Here is a 17,667-nt window from a genome sequence, read left to right on the forward strand (position 1 = left end):
CTCCTTCTGTATCAGCTTTTGTAGTAAAGCAGAATGGACTGGGTGCTTGGCTTAGCAGAGGAGGGACCTTGCTCTGTTGAGTGCTTTCCTCTTGGGAGGGGGGAGCTGTGGTCTCAGGTGGTCCTGGAAGGTGGCAAGGGAGTCATGTGGATTTTGAACACTTGAGTCCCCTTTGGGCCATCAGTGTGATTTGAAGATAGTGATTTGGGAATGATTAAGTGAATACAGAAGCTTGGGGGGATATAATGAGAGACTCCTGGGAGATGGAGAGAAAGGGGTCTTTATCAGTGTGGCAGGCAGAGGAATGCAGTGAAGAGGCGTATATGATGCAGGGATTGGTTGCTCTTCAGCCAAGGGTAAGGGATTGTGGCAGGGGCGGTAGATTTGGGCCCCGTAAGGCCTCATGGACTTCCAGGTAGGTGTGTGTGTGTGTGTGTGTGTGTGTTGGGGGCTGTAGATTTGGGCCCCGTAAGGCCTCATGGACTTCCAGGTAGGTGTGTGTGTGTGTGTGTGTGTTGGGGGCTGTAGATTTGGGCCCCGTAAGGCCTCATGGACTTCCAGGTAGGTGTGTGTGTGTGTGTGTGTGTGTGTGTGTTGGGGGCTGCACTACTGAGAGTGGGAGGTGCCTGGCCCTCTTGGGGTAGTCACGGTGGGGAGTATTTTATTGGAGGGCGGGTAGCTGTGATTTCAGTCAAGAAAATTGCAGTGACTTCCAAATATTTAACCCATCCTGGATGTTGGCAAGGCCAGGCACTGGCAGGGTAAGGTACGTGGGAAGCATGAGGTTGGGTTTGTACAGTTTTCAGAAATACTGAGCTCTTTCCGTCAGGCACGTTTTAGGTGCTGGGCTAAGTCATGAGCAGGAGAGCCGATTTCTTGCCCCCTGGGGGCAGTATTTCTATACCTGGTTCAATGAGACAGCTAATGAAAAAGGGAAAAGAAAAGGGGAAGGCTGCTCTTGGAGGTCACGGAAAGTCTTGGGGTGGAGGGGCTGGCGTTGTGGGTTGCCCGACTCCTGGCGAGGGCGTTTTGTCTGGGCTCCTCTCTCCAGTGCTCTGTACTTGGTTATTGTGGACTGTGGTAAGGGCTGGAAGTGCTTGGCCTCTGAAGTACCTTCTTTGCATAACACCCAGCTTGCGGCCCTGTGCTGCCTTGCGGGTGGCTACAGGCCCACCTTCCCTTTTGCTGCATCTAGCATCCCGCTGGGGGGGGGGGGGGGCACTTAATGTGCCTGTGCAGCTGGGAATGGCTTGGATTTCTAATGTTAGAATTATCATCATTCCCCTGCTCAGCTTTGGGAATAGAGTCAGCTTCTCACCTGCTAGGTTCATGTCTTGCATCCGCACTGAGGCGGGTGGCTAGTCTTGACCAGCACTCTAGATGATAAGTTTCAGGTTTGATTTTTAATGTCTAGAACATGCAAAATCTCGTAGTTGGTGTCCTGAATTTGCTTCTTCTTCTTCTTCTTTTTTTTTTCCCCCTTTTTGCTATTTCTTGGGCTGCTCCCGCGGCATATGGAGGTTCCCAGGCTAGGGGTTGAATCGGAGCTGTAGCCACCAGCCTACACCAGAGCCACAGCAGCGCGGGATCCGAACCGCGTCTGCGACCTACACCACAGCTCACGGCAATGCCAGATCGTTAACCCACTGAGCAAGGGCAGGGATTGAACCTGCAACCTCATGGTTCCTAGTCGGGTTCGTTAACCACTGCGCCACCACGGGAACTCCCTGAATTTGCTTCTGACTGTGAAGTAGTTCTTAGACGTAGACGCCACGGAGCTGCTGCTGTCACTCTGTGAATCTTAAATGTGCTGCTTTGCAGGACTTCTCCCCTCACATGGTTTGTGTTTAATTGGATGTTTGTTGTTGGGATGCGGTCCTCTCATGTGGGGGCCTGGGGTCAGAATGAAGGCACCAGTCTGAACAGGAGGCAGTCAGTCGTCTCAGGAATTTTCCATTGAGAGCTAATTTGGGGCTTTATAATTTATGAACTGTGTGTATGTAGGAAATAATCATTTGTAGTCTCAGCCTGGTTTGTTGTGGTGATGTCACCACGGAGGACGGGAACTGGGGGTGAAGAGGACCGTTACGGAGTTCCCATCATGGCTCAGTGGTTAATGAATCCAACTAGGAACCATGAGGTTGCGGGTTCGATCCCTGTCCTTGCTCAGTGGGTTAAGGATCCAGTGTTGCTGTGAGCTGTGGTATAGGTCGCAGACGTGGCTTGGATCCCACGTTGCTATGGCTCTGGCGTAGCCCAGTGGCTACAGCTCTGATTCGACCCCTAGCCTGGGAGCCTCCATATGCCTCAGGAGCAGCCCTAGAAAAGGCCAAAAGACAAAAAAAAGGGGCGGGGGGCGTCACTTGAAACCAGTGGCTCTCACGCACACTCCCGGGAGTTGCTGCTAAGAGTGCATCCCTGTGCCTTCCCGTGCCCTGCAGCTCACCCTCTGCCCCTCACTCACCATGGTTACTTGGGCTTCTCAGGGGGTCTGGCCAGTGTCCTTCGTTTTTCTGGTTTTTAACCATGTGATGGAAAGGGCTCTGGTGCCCTGGCCCGAGCAGAAGTTACAGTGTGTTCCTGCCTCTGCTTGAGGTGGGGGCCTTCTCACGTGCACAAGCCTGACGGTGCCTTGGAGCCTGCGGGGAGGCAGGATGTGCCCTCTTCCTCTGGAGGGAGTGGAAACCTCACCTGGCAGGTCTACAGGAACAGGACTTCCAGGGCCGGTGGAGATCCTAGCTCTTCTCTCCCAGGCCTTCTCTTTCCCTGATTACACAAGATGGAGAAGAGCTGTCATCTAGGAAACCCTGGAAGCTTAACCAGGAGCACAGCTTAAGTTGTTGAGGGCTTAGAGTCTGTGCGGTTGGATTTCGAAGATGTCGTTTGTGTCTATGCAGAATGTGGGGATTTACCAGTTGGGGAAGACCTTGGATAACCTGTCTCCCTTATCTAGTCCTGTGGCGGTTTGCCATGACCCACTGGTGGCAAGGAGTGAAAGCTGATTCTGATGGCAGCCACCAAGTGTACCAGCCGGGTTTTGGGATATTTGGTCTCCTGCTTGAACAGAAGGAACCCGAACACCCCCAGTTCTGCTTTACTGGGGTGTTAATGTTGTCCTGATTCTCTTATGGCTCAGAATATCTGAGACGCTCTTAATACTTGCATCTCTGAATTCGGCTCTTAAAGAATGCTTCCGTCTTAAAAGTGGGTGTGTGACTGTAAGGGCTGCTTAGATGAGCAACAGGACGCGGAGATGCACAGGAGAGGACCTGCCGGTACCCCAGCTGTGTGAAGCAGCACTTGAAACCTTAAAACCGTCTTGCTGGTTCCCTAAACTAGTTAACTCAACTTGGGCACCAGTGTCAACCATCTCCATCTGCCCAGACTTGGCTCTTGGACCTCCCACAGTCACCCGAGGCACATGGAAGTTCCCTGGCTAGGAGTCGAGTTGGAGCTGTAGATGCCAGTTTATGCTGCAGCCACAGCAACTTGGGATCCAGGCCTCATCTGTGACCTACACCCCAGCTCCTGGCAATGCTGGATCCCCAACCCCCTGAGCAAGGCCAGGGATCAAACCCGCATCCTCATGGGTACTAGCCAGCTTTGTTTCCACTGCTGGTCCTGTGTCTTTACTACTGGGATTTTTGGGGTGGTTATTGGCAGCCTTTGGTTCTCCGGTTCCCCTCCTCCCACCCTCTCAGCCTGGCCTTTGTTTTGTTCATTCCCCTGTCGAGAACTTGTGCTGGATCTGATACAACAGACATAAGGGAGCCACACTTTTAAAGGAGACTGTCAAGACCTGTTACTAACTTGTGTGCATTCATTAATCCCCCACCCCCCAGTCCATCCTCTACTCCACCAAGCACCGTGATTCCCCCCGCCACCCCTTTTGTGTGGCTCATTTCCTTAAAAGGCCAGTGCAGATACAATTTCATGTCTTCTGACTGAAGGGTACATTCCTTGAAAGCAGCTTCAACCCCCAACAGTACAGGTTCCAAGAGCATAGCGCACATTGGCCAGGTGCACAGTTCTGGCGTTCCTCACTTGAAAAAGCGCGAGTGCAGGGGTGCTTTACGCTTCCTGTTGGGGGTGCAGTAACTCCTTTCCCTGAAGTTTGCCAGGAACATAGGATGTGAGCATTAGTAGTCGATGGTATCTGGGTGTGGGCCACGGGAAGGCAGTGAGGTGGTTGTGTGTGGCTTCGGTCCCTGTACCACCTGTGGGGCAGCGCTCTGCTGAGCCTCGCAGCTACCACCCCTGCATCGTAGGATTCAGTCCTGATCTCTGGAGCTGGGTCTCGCGCACACAGTACCTGTTGGGGATGTTTTTTTTCCTTTCTAAAGTTGATTGAGACTTCGAACACTTGCTTGCTTGCTTTCTTTTAAGTAACTCCCCGTCTCCTCATTCTTCCTTCCGTTTCTCCAGGATGACAGTGATGGGATTCCATGGTCAGAAGAAAGGGTGGTACGGAAAGTCCTGTATTTGTCTCTGAAGGAGTTCAAGAACGCCCAGAAGAGGCAGCACGGTGAAGGCATTCCCGGGAGCCTGAAAACGGTGAACGGTGAGTTGCCCATTCTGTTGGATTGGATGGCGTCTCTGGGCCTGGCCTTGCTTCTGAAATGGACGTGCTTGGGGCGGCTCATGCTCCTTGGACGAGGTCCCTAATGGCAGTTATTCTGGACATCCTGTTGGGTTTATAGATTCATTTTTATGTTCTTTTACATGCTGCACGATGTAAGTGAGAAGGTGCCTGAGTTAGATAGACAAGACCATGGCTGCGGTCTGGTTTCTGCTAGTTCCTCGGTTGAGTGTGGAGCTTGACTCATCGGTTTTTCTGTGGATATCTGTCTGTCTGCTCAAGTAGGACAGAAGCCTTTGATGTTCTTGCTGAAATGTGGCAACTTAGGTTCTTATCCTCTGTTTATTTAGGAAGTAGCCTAAATCCGTGCCCGCTGCCCTTCCTGCTCTCTCTCTGGCTCAGCAGCTTCCTTCCTGCAGCTCAGGCTGGGCAGGTGGCTGCCTGTGGACAGTGGCATAGAATCCCTGGGCATCCAGAAATGGCTCTCATCCTGTTTGCTCATTAAGTGGATTCTTGAAGCCTGGAAGGAAACTTGGTGCCGGCTGAGTTTATTCTGGTGTCTCTTTTTAGCAGGCTTAATGTGACTCTGGATGAATCATCATCAGAAAGGGTGAAATCAGCCTTTTCAGAGCACGCATTTGGTCCCCATCTGTATTTATTTCAGGGGTTGTGGCGGTGGTAACATTCCACAGCCTCCCTTTAGTCTCTTAGAATCTTAGATAAACGTGAATGAATCGCCCGTGTTCTAGTTTGTACTTGTTTGGAGCAAGGAGATGAGGCAGAGGAGGTTCGGGTCTCCTTTTTGAGTCTTTGCTATAGTCACGTGGGCGATAGAGTCATCACATGGGGGACCTGACAGCTTGCCGGGTGCAGGTGACAGGGTGACTTGGGGTGTTCATCCTACTTGGTTGTAAGGTGAGATGTCTAGGAGCCTCTTGTGAAAACCAGGGCTTCCAGATAGGACCTGTTTTAGCCCTGTTTCCATAAGGGTTTTCTGAGATGATCTCCTGAACTCCACTGGAATCTGCCCTGCTACCTGTCCAGATTCTGTCACTCTCTTATAGTTTCGTGGGACTTGAAGAAATGAGATGACCCTGAATTCTAAGCCAGTGTATATGGGAAAGGTCCTTTGGGAAACTTTCACCCATGCAAGGGGAGATAAGTTGAGGAGTCTGTGGCCTTAGTTGAGCAGTTTAGACCCCTTTATGTTATGGGTCTCCTGTAGGGTTGGGACCACCCATTCATTCCTTGGCAGCCTGTGGCAGGGGAAATGCTAAGCCCCTCCCATGTCTTTTAGAGCATTTGACATGATCCTTCTTGGTGGCGTTGTGTTACGGTGATTTGTGTTTTGCTTTAAGGTTTTGAGGGCAGCAGGGTGCAGGAGGGAGAACATCATTGGCTCCTGAGGTTACAGTAGAGCCATGGCTGCTGTGGTGTTGATGTCACTGCCCTCCTGCTGCTCAGGGGTGGTGATGCCTTAGTGCTTTAAGAATCTTTTAACAACTAAAACACCACCCAATTGAGGCCAAGAATGTGGCCAGGTGTCCAGGATTGAGTAAAAAAAGTAGAATTTGGGTAAAAAAAGAAAGAAGCAGAAACTAAAAGAAGTCATTCAGGAAGCAACTAGTGCTGCCAGCTGGTTGGCCAAAGGTAGGTCTCGTTTTCATTGGCATAGTCAGGGCTTGACTGTACGGAGGAAGGAATTCTAAGAAAAATTGGCAGCGATATCTCTATGGGGATATCAAAGACTCGAAATAATTCTTTTTACCACCTTCATGAAGAAGCAATAGTTTTTGTCAGTGGTGGTAGTTTTGCCTTTTCGTCCTGAAAAAGACTGATTTTTCTTTTAAATACTGAGATGTCAAGGCTTCTCTCTTTTGGTTGTGAAGTTGCTGTGAACATGCCCTTTTCAGGATCACTCTGGTGTTTGTACAGGCCATATTCCAAGGCCACCTTTTTGTTATTCCAGTTTTAAGTCAACAGGTCTCCTTGTTTTAGAATTTAGGGGTGTTTTAAGAATAATTTTCTTACAGGCAGGTAGCATGTTCAGCAAAGTGTGCTTTCTGGTTTGGGGCTACTGGAAAGCATGGAGACCAGACTCGTTACCATGACAACAAATCCTTCTCTAGGTCCCAGAATCTCTTGGGGGGGGGGTGTCTCCTCGGGGGAGTGTGATCCAATGAAAGCTGAAATAGCAGCGGCCTCCAGGACTCTTGGGGAGCATGAGGCTTGCAGGCAGAGTTCTCTCTGAGTGTGTGTACACGTCACTGGTGTTGGCCTGGATGCTTAATCATAAATCTTCATTCAACTGCTGCGTGATAGAAGCCTTGTCCCAAGCTGTTCCCGACAGCACACTGTTTGGGGTTCTTCATTGTGGTCACACGAAGGTTAACCTTGGGGAGGAGTGCTATTAACAATCATGCTTTTTTTTTCCTTTTGGTTTTATTTTTTATTTTTTGTTCCCCACTCCCTCAAGGTTCCCTTTCAAAGGTTGAAGCAATTCCATTGGTCTAGTTTTAATTGCGACAGAAAGTTCTCTGGTGTTAAGAGTTTGAAACTGTCCAGTACTGAGCCCTGGCTGGGAAGTGTGCTGGGAACCTGGGACAGAGTGAGCACAAGTGCCTGTACCCCAGCTCAGGTGGTGCTTGTGGGGCTTCTGCCCCTGTGCACCCTTCCCCTGCTTGCTGGTTTGGGGATCACTGGTAGTGAGGTACCTCTGAGACGCGTGGTGTGTGGGGGCTTGGTGAGTGGTCTCTGTGTTTGTGACTTTGCTGTGTCACACAGTTAGTTATTTTGCAGCAGCAGCATGGGAACTACAGGTCAAGTCATAGGCCTTTGAATCTAGTACTTACTTTAAAACCTGGAATGGAGGTAGTATTGAAAACAAGATGTTTTGTTGATTCCCCTTGTATTTAAGCAAAGATGTTTCTGGGTTATTGGTCTTTCCAGAGTTTCCTGGGAAAATTCAATTTTAAGATGATATTTGGAGTTGGCAATAGAATGGGCTTAATAGGATTTTGATCTAATTGGGAAATGAATTGACATCACTTCTGCTAAATCACTGGCTTGCTGGGATGTGCACAGCAGCCCCTTGTCCTCCCTCGCCTCCGGTGTGAGGCGGGTCAGGGGTCAGGGGCCTGGTGTCTGTTATCAGGGTTCACACACTGGCAGCTTGGCCCTGAGTGGTGGAGTCTGGCCGCCTTGTTTGCGCAGGTCTGATGGCGCAGTAATAACCCAAGCAGACATAAGATAGTAGACAGACCTCATATTTTATGTCCTAGAACCCATGTTTGCCATTGGTGTTGCTTTTGTGGTTCTAAGGTGACAGGGCACACTTTTTTGTTTTGTTTTGTTTTGGTCCTGCTAGAGGTAGCGATGGTGAGTCTGGAGCAGCCTTGTGGATTGTCTGTGTAGGAATTGGAGCCACCGTCACAGCTTGTTGGTGGTAGCCAGGCTTCAGGGGAGGCGGCACTGAGATTTCTGCTGAATGAGAGCCTTCTGTCTACTTCCCGCTGTAGATTATGCCACTTTTCGCACAGTAATAAATTGACAAAAGCTTCAGAAAGGGTTGGCAGAGGCCAAGGCTGAGGCCACTCTTTGAGGGCCCTTGGCCCGCTGGGGCTGAAATTAGGGACATTTAAATAATAACATGCTACACAAATAATGAGTACACATAATTACACAGTAAGAGAGGGGAGCTATTAGCTGTATTTGAATTTCATTTGCTTCCTATAAATTTCATCTAAGATCCAGCAAACCCTCTGGCCAGCTAGAGTCTTAACTAGATTTAAGGGAAGCCAGATCCCTTTTTTGAAGCATCTTAAAACAGGAGTTGTGATAGCTGGAACCTATATCAAGTGCTTACTTTTACCATTTACTGTTGTAGTTCTTCTCCCGGATTTCACTCATTTAATCTTAAAAACTAAGCGTTTTATAGGAGATGACACTGGGAGGATTAGGAGTTTGATCACACGGCTATTACGGGGCAGAGTCAGGATTTAAACCTGGCTTCCTGCACAGAGTTCGCCTGCTTGTAACCACCACTTTGAAAAATAGAAGTAATTTTGGAACCATCTATCTATAAAGATAGGATTCCAAAACTGTGAAATCGTAGGCATGGTTTTTTTTGGTCTTTTCTAGGGCCACTCCCACGGCGTATGGAAGTTCCCAGGTTAGGGGTCTAATTGGAGCTGTAGTTGCCAGCCTAGGCCAGGGCCATAGCAACTCGGGATCCAAGCCACATCTGCAACCTACACCACAGCTCACGGCACAACGCCGGATCCTTAACCCACTGAGCAAGGCCAGGGATCGAACCCACAACCTCATGGTTCCTAGTCGGATTCGTTAACCACTGCGCCGAGACGGGAACTCCTGATGAGAGGGTTTTGTTTTGTTTTGTTTTTTGTTTTTTAAAATCATGAATGGATATTGAATTTTGTGAAATGCTTTTTCTGCATCTATTGTGATAATCATGTGATTTTCGTTACTGTGGTTTATTACATTGATTGATTGGTGAATATTGAACCATTCTTGAGTCTCTGGAATAAATCCCACTTTATCATGGTGTCTGACCATTTTATATATGTTGGATTCATTTTGCAAATATTTTGTTGAACAAGATGACGTTTACAAATGCTTTTTGTGTCAGAAGGCAAGTCCTGGGCTCCTTGGTCTGAGGAATGGAGGTTTACTATTTGAAACCATATTTGAAAGGGATGCTGTGATTGTGAGGTTGCCTTCCCTTGGCTGGATCTCTCAGGTCTAGTTGTCCTGAGGGTGGTCCCTACTTCGACAGGAAGGACAATTTTTTTTTCCCTGAAGAAATGGCTTATCCTCCTCTTTCCCCAGATTGAGCTCCTGCTGTGTAAGTGCTGGCATCTCTGTAAGCTGCACGGGGCACCAGCCTGGCTGCTCCCCTGGCAGCTGCCACGGGTTGGGCAGTAAGTTCGGCTTTCTCTAATAATGCTCTGGGGTCTGGGACATTTCTTGCCTGTGTCCCCTGTCGACGTGTGGACCAGACTCCGTGGGAAGGAAAGCTGTGTGCAATGAGGACTAGTACACATTTGCAGAACAGATGTATTCTTTGTTTAAAAAGGGAGCTGTGTCTATCCTGGAAGATCATAGAGTTAAACCTTGATTTCTTTCTCTCTGGAGCTGTTCTGTTGTTAGTCTGTCCACGACCCTTGGTAATGCCAGTGGGGCATTTCTAGACAGAGCTCTTATCTCATCAATGCTGGATGGAGTTCTTAGTATGTAGGAGGTATTTGTGAGTAATAAAAATCGAACTGAAGTTGCTTATTTTGTAGGAGTCAGGATAGCTTATTTCATCTCATCATGTCATTGAGTGATGCATTATTTGTATAAGAAAGGGAAAAAAAATGCATCGAGTTCTAAGGGTAAGCCATCATGATTGTGAGGTGCGTGAGAAAGATACGTGTGACTTGCTATCAGGGAAGCACAGCAAGATACAACAAAAGGCTTCATAAAAAAAAGAGGGGTGTGTGACGTTTGGGTTTGGTGTGGGGAGGCTGGCAGAGAGGCAGGCGACGTGAAAGACCCAGTGTTGCACTTCCAGAAAAAGCTTCATTAAGGAAGTTGCATTCCAGAGGTCTTTGGTGGCGCAGTGGGTTAAGGATTCAACGTTGTCACTGCTGTGGGCACAGGTTGGATCCCTGGCCCTGAAATTTCCGCAGGCCGAGGGAACAGCCAAAACAAAGTTGGCCTTCTGCTGGGCCTTGCGGGCTGTGGGACTTGCTGAGTGAGGACTGAGGGTGGGGCTGGGGTGGTGTGGGAGGAGCGGTGAGGTCCAGCAGGGGGTATTTACCCGAAGTCACAGGCCACTGGGACAGATGGCGGGTTTCAGTGGCCAGCATGCTGGTACTGCTCTGGCAGCAAGAGGGTGGCCAGGCCGCCTGCAGCCTCTTGGTGGCAGCCTTAGTGGTGCTAGAGCAGGAGGGGACTTCTGGAGGTATGTAGGTCTGACTCATCGTGTTACACATGAGGAATTTTGAACCTTGATGAGCTTTAACCGGAAGAAGTGGATCATGCTGCAGACTGATTGGAACCAGCAATCCAGTTTAAATGGCAGCGAGACCCCAGGCTTTCCAGGGGGATGCGTGCGAGGGCTCCGTGGAGGTTACTGTGTTCTGCTCCCGTCCCCCACGCCCACTGCCCCTCCAGCTGCCTCCGTGCTCTGTCCCTAATAGCGCCATCATCCCTCTTGTCATAGGGGCACATGGCACAGGTGGTGTCACCTGAGAGGGAGGGGGACATGCGTGTGATGGGTGTCCAAGCCTGAGACCATCCTGCTGTGTTTCCCACCTGTCCCGGGGTTAGAGCAGCCCAGCTCTGCGGGACGTGGAAGGCGAGAGGATGGAAACAAGCTTCGGTCTGGGATGTTTTTTCCGGCTCTGTCCATGCCTGCCTTGTGCCCCCAGATCCCTTCTCATTTCTGCAAGGACACCACCCTGGAAAGTATCCCTGCTTTTTGTCGTTATTTACTTCTTTACTAGATTATTCCCATCAGTAAACAAAACATGTTGTAGTTTCTCCCATAAAATAAACCCTCTGTTAATCTGTCTCCCTCTTGCTGTTCGTCTCTTTTACTTACAGCAGAATTCCTTGAAAGAAAATTTCTAAACAGCCTGTCTCCTCTATTATTGATGTTCATGTTAATATCCTCTCCCCTCTCATTCTCTTTGGAACCCCTAGAGTCAGGCCACTTACCAAGGCTAATAATGACCTTGATGGCGAAATCCATTTATCCGTCAGCATGGCTGTAGCAGCCCCTTCGGCAGCGTGCGGCATGCTGCTTCTCTCCTGAACTCTGCTTGCCTTCTGCAGTGACCTTGAGGTGTCCCAAACCAGTGCTGCACCTGCCCCCTCTCTCATCCATTCCTGCCCCGCCCATATTCAAGAAGTGCCTGTTACATTCTTCTAGTCAAAACCTTACATTCTTCTTTGGTCAAAACCTTGGAACTACCTGGTTTTTTTCCCCAGATTTTGTAAAACCTGTTTATTCTAAACTCACAGTATCTTCTAAAACTGATGCTGTGCCATCACCTCTGGCCCCCAGCCTCTCTCTTGGACTGAGACTCCTAAATAAAGCGCTCTCAATTTCAGCCTTTTTGCCTCTGAGGCAGCAGCCAGAACAGTCCTTCGTAGATGCAGATCAATCAGCACTGGCTTTCCCCCTTGCTCTTAGCAGGAAACCTGCACATGCTTACTCTGGACACCTGATGCGGTCCCCCAGCCTCTCTCTGGTCTCATCTGCCTGTCTCCCGCTCTCCTTGGTCTCACCCACTGTTCCAGAAGCACTGAATAGTCGTATACTCTTGCCCCAGAAGTTTTGCATTTGCTGATGCTTCCTTCTGTCTAGAACACTCTCCCTTTAGGTATCTTGTGTGACTTGATCCCTCTCCGTATGTTAGTGACCTGTTCAAAGGTGCCCATCTTTCCTCAGCTTTGTACCTTCAGCAGAATTGTGCCTTTGCCTGTGTTACCTTTAGCTTCTTACCTTTTAATATTTTTCTGCATAGGCTCTGTCACTGCCTGACATTGTTCACTATTACTGTTCATGAGAAGCTCCCTCCAGGAGGGAGAAGCTTTATCGGTGTTGCCCACCACTGTGTGCACAACTCCCGGCCGCTGTGGGTGTGTGCTCCCCGCATACGGGTGTGGCCCTGCGCCCACACCCAGCACCCCTCTGCCCCTGGCCCTTCTTTTTTCCAGGGGTTGTACCATTTCTCACTCCAGATTGCATTTTACTTTCATACACCTTGACCTCCAGCACCCTCACCCGGCATCACAGCCCATGCTCTTTCCCTATCACCAAAAGCACGCATTTAGTCATAGCTGCGATGTCTTGGTAAGTCTTACTGTCATGAACATTCTTTGGTAGTTTAAAATTGAGCTTTTAAGAAAATAAGTTACTGCTTATGAGAATTACAGCATTACTGTTAGAATTTTGTGGATTTGACAAGTGGGTCTCAGGTGTGAAGCACGTTGTATAAGGGTGATGAGCTAAGAAGTGGTCACATCAGGGTCCGAGCCCAGGATTCATGACCCTCTGTCTTGCTCCTACTTAAAAAAAAAAAAAAAGCAAACTGAGGAAAACTTCACACTCTGCAATCAGTGGGTTGCCAGATGCGTTTACCGGTGGGGCCAAGGCTGCAGTGTGGATAGAGGACTTCTCCGCCACCTCAGGAAAGTTTCCGCCTGCCCATTCTAGTTCATTGGACTTCTTTAAAGTGTGTGTCAACATGGCGGTCTCTGTTTTTATTGTATTGTATTTTTTAATTGATTTATTTAGCTTTTTTTCTTCTCTCTCTGTCTCTTCCTTCCTTCCTGCCTTGCCTGTGGCATATGGAAGTTCGCAGGCTAGGGTTCAGAATCAGAGCTACAGCTGCTGGCCTGTGCTGCAGCAACGCTGGATCCCTGACCCACTGAGCGAGGCCAGGGATCGAACCTTTGTCTTCCTGGATACTAGTTGAGTTTGTTTCCGCTGTGCCATGAGACCTCTGAGCAGTCTTTGTTTTTCGAAGCTTTTGCGATTTTTGTATCAGTTTTAAGATCCTTCCCCAGAATGTATCAGATGCCTGCGAGTGTCTGTTGAGACTTGAAATTGCCTCAAAGGCAGAAGTGCATGTGTGTCCAGGAAGCAACTCTCGGCGACCGCAAGCGTGTTAGAATGAAGGCCCTACCGCTGGGTGCGCTCCTGAGGATATCCACCGTCTTGTGGTGGCACTCGTGGAGCCGGAGTCTCTGTCCCATCCGAGCAGCACGGGTTGCATCCTGAGTGGTTGCGCAAGTCCAGACCGAGTGGACTTTTAATTAAACGGTTGCTTCTCATCCTGTTCCATGTCACTTTCTCCTGTGGGCCGCCTGCCTCACCTCCTTTGTGAAAATACTGTTCTTAACCTGAGTTTTAAGAATACTCAGCCTCGATGTTACAATTCAAGATATTCTGGAGCTGGGGTTTGAGACTTGGCTTTTCCCCAGAGGCAAGCTGAAGGGGTGTCTGTGTTCAGGTAGATTGAGTCTTGTGGGGACCCCGTGATCTGCCTGATGGTCTTGAGGGTGCAAAAATGTATGTCAGCAGCATGATGAAATTGCTAATTTGTTCATTTTCTTGCGGCTGAGATGTAATTCTGTGTATCAGTCAGCTTGTGCTGCCATAAGAAAAACAGCCTAGACTGGGTGGTTTAAACAGCAGAGCTCTGTTTCTCACAGTTCTGGAGGCTGGAAGCCCAGGATCCAGGGTGCTGGCCGCCTCACTTCCTGGCTGCGCCCCTCACATGATGGAGAGAGGGAGTGCGTTCGTGTCTCTGACTCCTCCTAAGGACACCTGCCCTTAGGTTAGGGCCCCGCCCCATGACCTCGTTTAACCTCTGCCCCCCCTTTACCAGCTCTGTCTTCACATACTGTCACACTCAGGGTTAGGAATGGACCCTGGGGTGTGTCACATGCAGTCCGGAACAGTTCAGGACTCAGGGTTTGAGATGGTCACAACGCTTAGTTTTGAATTTTAGATTAATTTCCATGTTTGGTGGGACTATAACAATTTCCTGATAAGTCAGCAAACCCTGTAAGAGCTGTTTTGACCTTAAGGAAGATATTGTTCCTCTCAACTGGGTAGGATTAAACTCGGACAGTGGCTGCTTTCATGAGACCATTTGGATGAAGCCAAGTCCCTTGCTTCAGTGGGGTCAACCGCTGATTCATATGCATAGGGAGCTGCTCTCCAAGGCTGGGCCAATGTGACCCTAAGAAGACCAAAAAAAAAAAAAAAAACCCTCAGTCTTGGAAAAGGGAGCTGCTCTCCAAGGCTGGGCGCTCAGGAGAGGGGGTTTCCAAGCCCCAGGACTTGTTGGGGCGGGGGCGGGGGGGTCATGGGCAAATGACATGGCCTGAGAAGGACGATTTTCCCTTGAGTTTGGAAAAATGGTGTGATTATTTGAAGTTGAGAGAATCCTATTTGTTATACATCAGTTCATCTTATTTGCCTAAATATTATGCTGTAAATGTAATTTATAGGGCAGTGCTTTCTGAATATCGAAAATCCTCCACTGGATTGTGAAGGGAAGGGCCTGTGGAGCCACCAGCTAGGGCTGGCGCAGCCAGAGGTAGCTTGCTCATGCATGGAACTTCTCTGGGTTCCTTCCTGTAAAGGATAACACCACCTGCCTCCTTCTCCTTGGAGCACAGGCTCCTGTGTTTTCTAAATTTTACCCAGTTCGTGATTTGAAGCCTGCGGTACGTGCGTTTCATGGAGCTTATAATCACCATCAGATTTACCACAACGGACTAGTGCAGTTTTGCTTTGCTGGTGACTTTCTTAGATCCCGTTCTCCCCAAATTTAGAGAACCTTTTAACTTAGCTTTTGGAAATAACCTGTTATTACTTGAGCCACATTAAATGCCTAGAGTCCTGTACGGTATGTATTTAAAGCCAGAAGAGTGATAACTGGATATGCTTTGGGGAAATTACCCTACGGTCTACAAATCCCTTAATTTACAATTCCTTACTTTATCTCGCTTGCTGCCAAATCTCATCTATCCTTCTAGACTCCTCTAGTAGTCTTTAGGGTCTTTCTGCAGAGGCCCAGATTTAGCTTCCTTATAATTTCTTTCTGAAAGACTATAAAAGAAGACAGGTCTCTCATTCCAGGAGGTTTGGGGACAGTGAATGAAACATGAGCTGTTTTATAACCTCAGCCTTGTTTCTCAAGGAGAAGAGCGGCCAGTGTCAGCCCAGCCATCAGCCAGGCTGTCCCTGTGTGGCTCCAAGGAGGGCCCAGTCCTGTCCTTCCCTGCCCTGCCACCAGCGCTCCTGGATGGGCCCCTTCCCGGTGCCCTACCCTGCCCTGCCCTTGTCTTCTGCATTATTTCTTAACCAGGGCTGTGCTTCCCTTTGGCAGGGAGGTGGGCATCTTGGTTGTGCTTGGCACCTGATCTTGATGGCAGGGAAGGCCATCTGGGCCCAGCCTCGCAGGCAGCTTCTGGTGCTGTCTGAGGTGGCACTTGTTCCAGTTTGCCAGGGCTCTGCCTTCTGCCTTCTGCTGCATGAAGGCAGCTCAGGGTCTCCAGCGGGAGATGTTCACTCCATTGTTTTTGCCGCTCTCCTTCCCACCCCTTCCTGACTCACTGAATCCCCACTTGGAAAGTTGCACCCCACCTTTTGGAGGGTTGACGAATCCTCTTCAGACACGGTCAGTGCAGTGCTGACACACCGGTGGAAATGTTCCAGAAGATTCCATCATGGCATGCAGGAATTCCATCGTGGCTGCGCTGGAAGTTGCCTAGCCCGTACCCCAGCCTTTACACTGTCTCACTCGGTCCTTGACCTGACTTCAGACAACTGGTGCTCCTTGAAAAGGGCCTTTCCAGTCGACTTGGTTGGAAAGTGTTACAGTTGTAAAGGGTGAGCTGGAAGCCTCTCAGCTGGCACTTTCTGAATCCCTCCGAGGAAAATATTGGCACAAGCTCCACTCCCCGTCTGAACCCTCCTTATAAATCCACAAGCCAAGCGTTACGGAGCCACCGCGCAGGGCCAGGTCGAGCTGTGTGGGGAAACACGTCGTCATCCCAGCCGAGCCAGCCGGCTGCTTCCAGACACCAGCCCGTTTCCTTCCCTCTTCTTCCCATATTTCGAGGTTAATCTTCCTGCCACTGAAAATAGACGTGTCTAGTGAATGCAACTGACACTGCGTTTCTGTATGTTTTTTTCTTTCCAGAGAGCCTTTTCTGCAGAAGATGCAAAATAGCGTTTTTGTTTTGTTTTGTTTCTTTCTTTTTTCTCCCCCCTCCTCTTTTACTATTTCAGTAAGAAGGAAAGCGCTGGGCTTCTTGATTCAACAAGTGTTGCACCTTTGAAGGAAGGTCCCCTTTTTTCATTTTGGGCCTTTTTCCCCCCCTCTGGTTTCAGGGGGCAAGGTGCCGAGATAAGAAGCAGGAGCCTGCCGTTGATTTATTATCCTGTTCGTTACCATCTGTCTGCCTCGCGCTTCGGTCTGTTAATGGAAAGCCCGATGTGAATGTGCCATGGGGCCTGGGAGATTTCCATCTTCCCAGGTTGTCTGACGGCAGAGCTCGTACACTCAACTGCTGTCCGGGCCCCCGCCGGCGTCCGTGACGTGGAGAATAACCCCGGGGAGACCCTTGGCTTAGCTGCTCTATCCATCCTTCACAACCCTGTCACCGCAGATGCCGGCCAGCAAAGATGCCTCCCCCAGCAGTGTCCTTAGTGCCCGCCGGCCCACTCGTGGCGCCCCTTCCTGCTAGGGTCTCCTTTATGGAGGAATTCCAAGGGGATAGATTAAGATTGCCATCAAGTGGCTAGTCTCGGTAGTGGATGGGAGGTGCTGGGCACCACTGCTGGCTGACTTGCCACACAGTCTCCTTGACGTTCTTTGCCCCATTGTGAAGCAGAATCCAAGTCAAGGGTGCTTTCTGTCTGAGGAATTGATGGGGTTTCATTGGAAGGTGGTGGACATAGAGAGCTCAGAACAATCTGTGTATTACACATACTCAGAAAAAAAGGCATCCGTATGAACCAAAGCTACGCCTTCCTGGATAGACTCTGAAACGCGAGGTGGGTTCAGTGGCCCTGGTCTAGCTTGAGGCCCTGGAGCTGTGAATACACGTGAACTAGAGGCTTCCTGGAGGGAACTGCGGGGCATTCATCCTCCTGCCAGTTGCGGGCCAGGAGGCCACAGCCCTCCAGCCCCTGTCGTGGAAATTGGCAGAGAGGACCATGCTGTCATCTCTGAAAGAATGGCTCACAGTCCCACCAAGGGGGAAGAGAACTAGCAGACCTGACTTGGCCATCGTCTTGGGCTCCAGCTCATTGTTTCCCAGCTCTCTACGTGGAGGAATAATTTCTTTCTCAGAAGCAATAGTTTTAGCATTAATGGGATGATTTATTTAAAGTCCTTAGTACCTGGCAGAAGGGAAGCGTTCAAAGGGCATTTGTTACTGAGGTTCTAGATATGCATTACCTGACCACTTCTCATAAAAGCTGTAGCTGTGTCATAAAACAGCACACTTAAAGGGCTGTATTAAAATTGGTTTGCTTCATTCCTGAGGTC

The 17,667-nt window shown here is 49.4% G+C and overlaps 1 protein-coding gene across 11 annotated transcripts in view; it reads left to right on the plus strand.

Moving 5' to 3' along the window:
• JARID2 (jumonji and AT-rich interaction domain containing 2) overlaps nucleotides 1–17,667 on the plus strand; it is a 243,130-nt gene that overhangs the window by 115,679 nt on the left and 109,784 nt on the right. For all 11 annotated transcript variants that reach the window (XM_084967451.1, XM_021100206.2, XM_084967454.1 and 8 more), the window contains one exon: nucleotides 4,426–4,561. In XM_084967451.1, the coding sequence (XP_084823577.1) occupies nucleotides 4,426–4,561 (136 nt within the window). The remainder of the gene's footprint in view (nucleotides 1–4,425; nucleotides 4,562–17,667) is intronic.

Source organism: Sus scrofa, chromosome 7 (assembly GCF_054392235.1).
Source record: "Sus scrofa isolate SSC_HxYL_T2T_F1_AM1 chromosome 7, Sscrofa_HxYL_maternal_Yorkshire_Landrace_v2.0, whole genome shotgun sequence".
NCBI classification, from domain to species: Eukaryota; Metazoa; Chordata; class Mammalia; order Artiodactyla; family Suidae; genus Sus; species Sus scrofa.